This window comes from Aulonocara sp. 'chitande type north' Nkhata Bay, linkage group LG14, assembly GCF_057382095.1.
Source record: "Aulonocara sp. 'chitande type north' Nkhata Bay isolate Kocher_YH1m ecotype deep benthic linkage group LG14, A_spYH_male_GT1.1, whole genome shotgun sequence".
Classification (NCBI taxonomy): Eukaryota; Metazoa; Chordata; class Actinopteri; order Cichliformes; family Cichlidae; genus Aulonocara; species Aulonocara sp. 'chitande type north' Nkhata Bay.
In genome coordinates this window covers 26053296-26062592 of record NC_141357.1, presented here as the reverse complement: position 1 = coordinate 26062592, position 9297 = coordinate 26053296, and the positions used below count along the sequence as shown (strand labels likewise).

The window sequence follows — 9297 nt, the reverse complement described above, 5'->3', positions numbered from 1 at the left end:
CCAGGTTCCTGTGCGTGCTGAGGATGTCCCCAAAACCACCATAATAACTCAGTTCAGCCTTTTCAGGTTTTTGCACATGCCCTTCAGCCTGAGGGGTGCAGCCCAAACCTTCCAGCGTTTGACTAACTGGGTATTGCGCGGGCTCTCCTTCGTTTTTGTATATCTAGATAATATCCTGGTGGCCAACAGCTTGGAGGAACAGCACACCTGCGTCAGGTTTCTTGGCGCTTGGCAGCACATGGCCTGATCAATAACTTGTCTAAATGTCAGTATGGTTTGCCAGTTAAGCCGAGATTAAAGTTGCAGTAAAGTATTGGGATCCCTCGTGTCATCCTTACATACATCCTTACCTCCACAACATGAACATTTCAGATGATTTTATTTAAAATTATTATGGCATTTATTTAAAGAAATTATTAACACAAAATTTATTTGTTCTTTTCAACATTCCTGAAATTATTTACAATTTACCATATAGGTCACTTTAGTATTAAATCTAGATGGTACAAAGCACTATATCATTTCCAGAAATGGCCCACTACATTACATATAAATGCAAATATAATGCCAAACAGCAGTTGTCTCAAGGCCTGTTTTGCCTTTCAAATGGAGCTAAGAGAACGTGGTAGAAGGGAAAGTTTACTCCAGTTTTTTTTCATTTATTGGGAAAGGCAGAGGAAGGTGTTTATGTACACACAAAATATTGTTCTTATTTTGCTGGTTAAAAAAGAAGATACAAAGTGAACTCCCATCCTTTGTGCTCACTTCCTAATTACCTAGAGACACCCAAAAGACAACCGGCCCCTCTCAACAGTTGAGACAAATCATCTGGGAAGTAGGTAAGCAAAGGAGACTAAACATTGAGTAACAAATCCTCATTTCCTCCTAAGATGGCAGCAACTCTTTCATGAGGAATAACTCTTAACAATTCCCTGTACCACAAAGTAACAGTGGGAGGGTTATCCTTAACCCAGTTAATAAGAATACATTTCCAGTCCAGCAACAATAGTTTATCATCTAGTTTATGCTGCAAATAAGTTAATGCTGATTCTTTTGAAGGTAAACCAAGCATAAAAAATCCAGGGTCCCTTTAGGTCCGATTCGTAAAAATATTGCTGAGTTCTTGAGATATGAAACTTCAAAATCTTTTGATTAGTTTAAATTCCCAGAAGTAATGGGAAAAGGTACCAGTCTGTATTTGACATTTGATACAAAAAGGGGATACATGCGGTGTAATCTCATGCAAAACATTAGGAGCTATATATAGGCGGTGTAAAATTTTGTATTGGGTTTAAGCAAGCGGTTGCAAGTAAAAGTAGATCTAGCTATGGTAATGGCTCCTTTCCAATACTCCTAAGTATATTCATTATTAAGATCTCTCTCCCATTTATGAATAGCACTCATTGTACAGCGTGGAACACATGGTTATTTCAAAGGATTTACTGCATCTTGCCTGTAATGGTGTTAGAGACTGATAAGCAGGCCAGAGTCTGTTTTTTTATCTTAAATTTTGTTGCATTTGTGTACAGGTCTATAACTACTCACTCACATCCATTTCTTTCAGCAGCATAAAACATATCTTGCAGTGTACTGTAATGTTAATTATAAATCCTTTATCAGACAAAAATTACATTTAAATATGCATATACCCAGACTCTGTTATTTAATGTGTCACAGAATTGTAAGTGACTCGTAATGTCTACTAATGTAATATAAATGTAATAATAATAACAATAATGTAAACACAAAAATGGCAACATAATATAAATTGTTACTGATTTTTTTTTTTTACTTTTAGCTTGTAGTTTTGCCCATGACATGTTTCTTGGTATTTTTTTCTGGCTTAAGTAATATTATGTAACACTTGGGTGCAAAAATACAAATTAATAAGCCAAAAGCTGAAGACAAAATTGCAAATATTTCTACAGCTACAGTGAACTTTCCAGGAGAGCTGATGTATGCTGGGATGAATGTAATCCACACAGCACAGAATATCAGCAGGCTGAATGTGATCAATTTGGCTTCATTGAAATTATCAGGAAGTTTTCTTGCCATAAATGCAAGGATCAAACAAATGATTGCAAGGATCCCAATATTTCCCATCACTGCATAAAAAGCAAACTCAGATCCTGTTTTACATTCCAGAACAATCATCCTATTGCTGTATGTGAACAACGTATGTGGGTAAGGTGGGCTTAAAGTCAGCCATAACACACATATTACCACTTGAATCAAAGTGCAGGAGCAAATGATGACTCTTTGTTGTGCATGACCAAACTTTCCAGCAATTTTGTTGCCAGGAAATGTGGCTTTGAAGGCTGTGACAACAACAATGGTTTTTCCCAAGACACAGGAAATGCAAAGGGCAAATGTCACACCAAAAGCGGTGTGGCGCAGCATGCATGTCCAGACTGTTGGTTGACCAAGAAAAGTGAGAGGACAGAGAAAACACAGAAAAAGAGAAAACAATAAGAAAGAGCTCAGCTCAAAGTTGCTGGCTTTTATCACAGGAGTTTCTCTGTAGTTGATAAAAACCACCATTGTGGCAAGGGAGAGAGAGGCCCCTAACAGGGATACAAGTGTTAGAGCTATACCCATGGGCTCATGATATTTCAGAAACTCAATAGTTCTAGGAATGCAATCATCTTTTCTCTCATTGGACCAGTATTCCTTTGGACAAGGTGTGCAGTCTGCTGCACCTGTTGAGGACAAACAGAAAGGGTCAGTGGTGTATCTAGATGTACATTTGGGATAATAATAAATTACAAAATCTACTTAAAAAAAGCATATGATGCAAGTAAGACATTAATATTTTAAATATTAGCTATATTTAGACACTAAACATGTCATGTTATAATGTACACGTTCAACGTTTACAGGATATACACTCTTGATATGTTTCTGTCTACCTGTTGAGTTGGCTACAGTTCCATCAGCACAGGGTACACAGTCAAAACAACATATAGGTTTTCCCTGAATTTGAGCTTTTCTGGTTCCAACTGGGCAAACATTCGAACACACCGATGTGGGCATCTGTGACAAAAGAAATATTTAAGTATTTTAGAGGCAAATGATTATGTGTTAACAAGAGAATACTAAAGGATAAGATACTAAAAGTGTACTGCATGTAAAAATAGAGAGACATCATGATTACTGTTTTCCCTGTCCTCCACACTATCTTTTCCTCCTCGATGCTGAGCTTGTAATCACCATTTGCAGCAGATGCAAAATGACCAAGTGTCACATGTTGCACTTTTCCATTTATCAACTGCCAGTTAATGGCATCATAAGAAGCAGGAGGATTGCCATCCTCATCAAAAAACACCTCATCACCAAACTGATTTGTGAAATTCACCTTTTGTAACTTTTTACTGACCTAGAAAGGAAAGGATTATGTATTAGGTATGTATAAACGTTCAATTATTGGTTTTGTTCAGACTATTTGAACAATTTAAACTTTCAGTTAAACAATTTCTCACCTCCTTGGGCTGAATTTCTGACAGGTTTAAACATCGCTTTACTGTTTGTGCTCCAACTGGTTGGCAGAATATCAGCTGATGCAGAGCATGTGCAGTAGCATAAACTGCTTTATAGACATTATAAGTCACTCTGAGCTCTGTGACATTGAAGAAATCATGCTCGGAATTCATTAATGTTTCATTGCCTGTACATCTTTTGGTTGTGTCCTCAGTAGCTGCATGTACCCCTGGCAAAACAGGTGTGCAGCCCACGATAATCTCCCAGAAATCCTTCACGAAAGGTGCATTGGGATCTGTATAAGGACTAATACTTGTAAGAAAGTGTTTAAGTTTAGGAATAGCCATCTTCTGCATTACAAATCCCAGAGTTCCACCAAAGGATCTATGTATTTCAGGTGTGGATGGTCGAGGTGCTGTTATCCAAGCCACACAAGAAATCCACTGAATTCCTGTAATGTTCTGGTTCACAATCTCTTGCATCAAAGGATAAAAGTCACCTTCAGAAGAATAAGCTAAAATTACTTTGACAGATGACTGTTTTATTATTTCCACCACTTCTAGAAATGTATCTCTTGTGTACGTGCGTAGAACTGATGCAACAAAAGCAACACAAACCCCAAACTTTTCAACCTCCTCCTTAAAGGCAAGAATTCCATTACGTCCATAATCATTGTCTGACTGTATGGCTCCAATCCACTGCCATCCAAAATGTTTGACCAGTGCAGCCAAAGCTTTTGCAAGGTAGTAGTCGCTGGGGATTGTTCTAAAAAATGTAGGATATTTAGTTCTGTCACTCAGACAAGCACACGTTGAGGAGTAGCTGATCTATAAAAGAGAAAAAAAACACTGAAACAGTGTGCATGCAACAATACATCATACAATGCCAAAACATCAAATATCACTTAGCATCATAAAACATACAACTTTATCTCTTACTATTGGCATATGAAATGGTCCAAGAATTCCAGCCACAGCTATTGACTGAGATGACCCAGAATCTGCTATGAGGGCAGATATAGCTGGAGGGCAATGAGAAGTCGCACTTGCCTCCTCTGCTCCACTAGCCAGCGTTAGAGCAGCACGTAAAGTATTTGTAGAAGATGCACAAGAGTTAAGGATCCTATAGCCAAGAGATATGTTTGGAAGCAGAGCAGGATCGTTGTTGATTTCTTCAATGGCAAATATCATTGCCTGTGTCCATCGATAAATTCGCAGGTCAAATCTAAGGACATTTTAGTGATTGATACAAGTCATAAAGTAACCCAGCCATTGCTTCCCATGTATGTAAAGTACAATGTCAAGAATGAAAACACAAATAAACATACATGCATGACATATGAAAAAGTTTGTGTTAAATCATACCCTTCACACTGCACTTTAGGCGGCTCCTTATCAAATGTAGAGGTGCTGAGTATCTGTTTGATCAAAATTGGGAAGATTCCTCCGATCATTATGTCACCTTCCTTAAACAAACTTGGCATATCAAACCTGCCAAAAAGTTCACAGCCAGATACTGTGTTCGTGCTGAGAACACACAGAAATAGGAGGATACCTCTTTGCATGTTTGCACTGCATTGCCATATAGGCATGACAGCACAGTTCTTATAACAACAGTATTACATGTAGTCAATGTGCTATAATTTCCCTAAGGCCTCAGTGATCTTAGATTGGCAAACTTGGAATCAGGAAATTAATGCTCTACACGTATTGTTAAATGTCAGTAAACTATCTTGTATCGAAAAGTGTCTAAAACTACTTTTGCAATGCACATTAATCATAAAGAAATTTGAAAGGGACTTTAGAAAACTCTTTAGCTAGGTAATGTATAAGTTATCCATAGTCTTTCAGTTTTTCAGTTTTTCACAGACAGGGTAAATACAATTATTGCCCCTATAAGTAGATTAATTTAGCTTTAAATGATGAATTATTCGTTTTGATTTTGCTTTTTAAAAGTTAAATTGCATTACATTTTTGTTTTTGTACACAAAACTATCTATCTATCTATCTATCTATCTATCTATCTATCTATCTATCTATCTATCTATCTATCTATATGTATGTGTGTGTGTGTGTGTGTGTGTGTGCGTGTGTGTCTATACTGCATGAAAAAAAATCTGTCGTGATTCATTGGCAGCATTATTATTAAATTACAATTTTGTGTAATCTATACCTTTGTGCCCAGAGCGTTCTCACTCCCGAGGCGTAACATGTCGACGTTTTGTCACGTCCCGCGGCGTTCCTGAGGCGTTCCAAAACTCCATCCACTTCAGGCCCAAAGTCAAACGTACACTGCAGTATCACTGAGAGTTAAAAACTCTAAATTCTTTCATCTTTGATAAAATGATGAACGTTGCTGCTTTGCCAGGTGTAAGCGGACCGCGCTTTGTGTTCACGCCCTTTATGCGCTGATTCTAAAGCTGTTAGTTTGAATTCTCTCCAAACAATATTGACCGAACCAGCAGCAAAAGAAGATCCAAACTATGCTTCACATAAACATTGTCATGTATTCACTCTTAATTTTACTGTTTTGCTTCGACCACGATGCACAGCTCTCTCTCTCTCTCTCTCTCTCTCTCTCTCTCTCTCTCTCTCTCTCTGTACTTCAAGAACAGTTTCCCGTCTAAAAATCTCGTTTTCTTCATTATTCGCTTACTTGTTACGCACAAGACTACCGTTGTTTACAGCGCTGTTGGCCGACGTTTTTTTTTTTTTTTCGTTTTATATACTTCCATCCATCCATTTTCATCCGCTTTGTCCGGGGCCAGGTCGCAGGGGCAGCAGCCTAAGCAAAGCAAACGAGACCCTTATGGAAAGGACACCGAGGGAACAGTTTACCCTGCCCAGGATAGGGTTACCGGGGCCCCGCCCTGGAGCCAGGCCCGGGGAGGGTGCCCGAGGGCGAGCGTCTGGTGGCCGGGCCTTAGTCCATGGGGTCCGGCCGGGCACAGCCCGAAGAGGAGACATGGGCCCATCCTCCCGCAGGCCCACCACCCGCAGGAGGCGCCATAGGGGTCGGGTGCATTGTGTGCGTTTTATATACTTCCGAAAAGAAAACCTAATTTCTGCCGTTCAATACTGAACAAATTTAAACTTTTTAAAATTATGCAAAATGCAAAATGCTTAGCCCTGTCTCTAATAAAACCGCTGTAACTTCAGATTACAATCATGTGTTGATTAATGGTTTTCTTTCGTTTTTGATGTACTGCAGAATATTTTTATAAAATCCCAGGCCAGGAAAATCACCTTCATGTTGACACAAAGGCATCTGCTGTGATGCTCACACCTTTGATAAAGTCTTGCGTGTGTCAGCTTCCTTTTTATAGATACAAAAATATGTAAATGTACTGATCTGAATTATAATATTTCTGTCAAAATTTCCCAGATTCAAATTGAATAGAATCGAATTAAATTGAATCGTGGATCGAATCGATTCGGGACCTTGTGAATCGGAATTGAATCGATTCTCGAAATCAGTGACGATACCCAGCCCTATACTAAAGAGTCGAATGGGTTGTGGATGGGATCTTTAAATGGGGCAGATTATGTTACAGCTGAGGAGCTGAAAGAGTTAAATCCCATCAAACGTTTAAAACCACTTGAAAAATGGCAAAAACTCATGCAATTTCTTGAAAACAACACTTAAACTGAAACATGTTGTTTTACAGCTTATTAAAAGCTTAGGACCATACCTCCAAAAAAAACCACACCCACCCCCCCAAAACAGAAAGTTCCAAACAAGAACTCAGTAATGAATAACTCCACTGTTATTGTTTTCACTTAATAAAATGTGTTGCAGCATGCTTGATGCAAGCATTTTCATGAGGTGAGTGGGAACATTTCTCCAAGTGGTAAAGACGGCCGCACGGCGGGCATCTATTGTCTGGAACAGTTGTCCATTTTAGAGAACTTCCCTTGCCATCCATCCCCAAAGGGTCTCAAATGGATTTAGATTAGGGGAACACGCAGGATGGTCCTAAAGAGTGATGGTATTCTCCTGGATGAAGTCCCTTGTCCTGCGGGCATTGTGTACTGTAGCGTTGTCCTGTTGAAAAACCCTGTCGTTCCTACACAGACAAGGGCCCTCAGTCATGAGGGATGCTCTCTGCACCATCTGGACATAGACAGTGGCTTTTTGATGCCCCTGCACCTCCTGAAGCTCCATTGTTCCACTGAAGGAAAAATCACCCCAGACCATTATTGTACCGCGACCACTGTGCCGTGTCAAAAACATGTCAGGTGGGATCTGCTTGGCATGCCAGTAATATTGGGAATCATCACGACCATGAAGGTTACATTTTTTCTCATCAGAGAATAAAACTTTCTTCCACCCTTTAAGGTCCCATGTTTGATGCTCTCCTGCAAAGCTCAAATGGTCAGTTCTGTGGCGTTTAAGGACACTAGGCCTTTGAAGACATTTTTTGTTTTTGAAGCCCTTCAGTCTCAGATACCAGCTGATGTTTATGGGGCTCCAATCGGCACCCCTTTTGATCAGGACTGTATAATAACTAAGAATTCAATTGCACAATTTTTATGGATCAATTTACAACAATCCTACAAATTATTCATAGTTCACCATGTGGGCTACTTTATCATGATATCCAGATGACACATTACTAAAGTCACTTCATCCTTTCCAAAAATGGCCCACATTTACAATTTTACATGGACCAGTTGATGGTCACAGTAAATTTTTGAGCAAATAAATAACATAGAGAGAGTTTTTGAGGTTTTCTTTTACTTATATTTCAGTTTCTGCCTAAACCTATTTTGCTGTTCAGAAGCTCAAAGAGCATCCACTTGGGTTTATTTATTTAGGAAAAAAAAGAGGAAGGTGTGTAATTAGGGAAATTTTATTCAACCGCCAACTAGAAGTCGCACAATATTTGCAGCAGGGCTTTAATGAATATTTACTTATACAAAAGTAAATGTAATTTCATTTCATTTCAGGGAAAAACAACCTCTAAAAACAACAACAACAACAAAAAAAAAAAACGCTTTAGCTCCATGGTGTTTAAATTACCACAGTTTTTCACTTTTCAAGGTCACAGACAGGGGATATACAATTATTGATAGTATAAGTGGAGTAATCTTGCTTTAAATTATGATTTATTCTTTTTCCATCTGATTTTTCAAAGTTACATTGCATTACATTTTTAATGTTGTACACAAAAGCCTATTTCTCTCCATCACAAGCTATCTATTTATCTATCTATTTATATACATCCATACATGTGTTTGTGGAGGGGGGTGTATGTCTATATTACATGAAAAACAGCACGATAAGATAAGATGAGACTTTATTGATCCGATGGCGGGGAAATTTGTGCGTTATGGTGGGGACTATGAAGAATGCATTGCAATGTCTGAGCTCTCAATCAATCTTTCTTCTCTTTAAAACTGGCCATGATCTAGATGTGTCTAAAATATCCCCAATGTATATATTTAACGAAAGGCCGTATATACAACATATATGTTACATATATTGCTACATTGATAGTGTTACTAAGTTACAGGACATTGAAATACTTATAGCTGTACTAGTGAAATATAGCTTATGTAAATCAAAACATAAATGGCAACATCACTGACCCTTTTTTCACCACTGACCCAGCTGTGGTTCCATTTTTTTTAGAGGTGCTTTTAAATGAAGTAACTTTGCTACTGTTTGTGCTAGAGACAAAATTGAAATGATTTCATTAAAAAAAGAAAACAAGCTTTTTAATAAAAAACATATGTGGTGTTTCGTGTTAGTACAAAGCATACACAAGGTATTGTTGTCCAAACACAGACAACAAAATTAGCTCTGCCTAGATTTTAC

The 9297-nt window shown here is 38.3% G+C and overlaps 1 protein-coding gene across 1 annotated transcript; it reads right to left on the bottom strand.

The window, feature by feature from the left end:
- Window positions 1–1794: 1794 nt before the first annotated feature.
- On the bottom strand, window positions 1795–4667 carry LOC147314715 (extracellular calcium-sensing receptor-like). Its single transcript, XM_086260406.1, has 5 exons — window positions 4416–4667; window positions 3480–4304; window positions 3155–3376; window positions 2910–3033; window positions 1795–2699 (listed from the first exon to the last, which is right to left on the bottom strand). The coding sequence occupies exons 1-5, from the start codon at window positions 4665–4667 to the stop codon at window positions 1795–1797; spliced, it is 2328 nt and encodes a 775-aa protein (XP_086116532.1).
- Between the last annotated feature and the right edge of the window lie 4630 nt (window positions 4668–9297).

Bases quoted from the DNA above. Each gene is read 5' to 3' on its own strand.
- LOC147314715 (XM_086260406.1), bottom strand. From the start codon at position 4,667: ATGATATTTGCCATTGAAGAAATCAACAACGATCCTGCTCTGCTTCCA. The intron at 3,034-3,154 runs GTAATCATGATG...CTTTTGTCACAG, and splicing joins TGTGGAGGACAGGGAAAACA to ATGCCCACATCGGTGTGTTC. The intron at 2,700-2,909 runs GTAGACAGAAAC...TGTCCTCAACAG, and splicing joins AACTGTAGCCAACTCAACAG to GTGCAGCAGACTGCACACCT.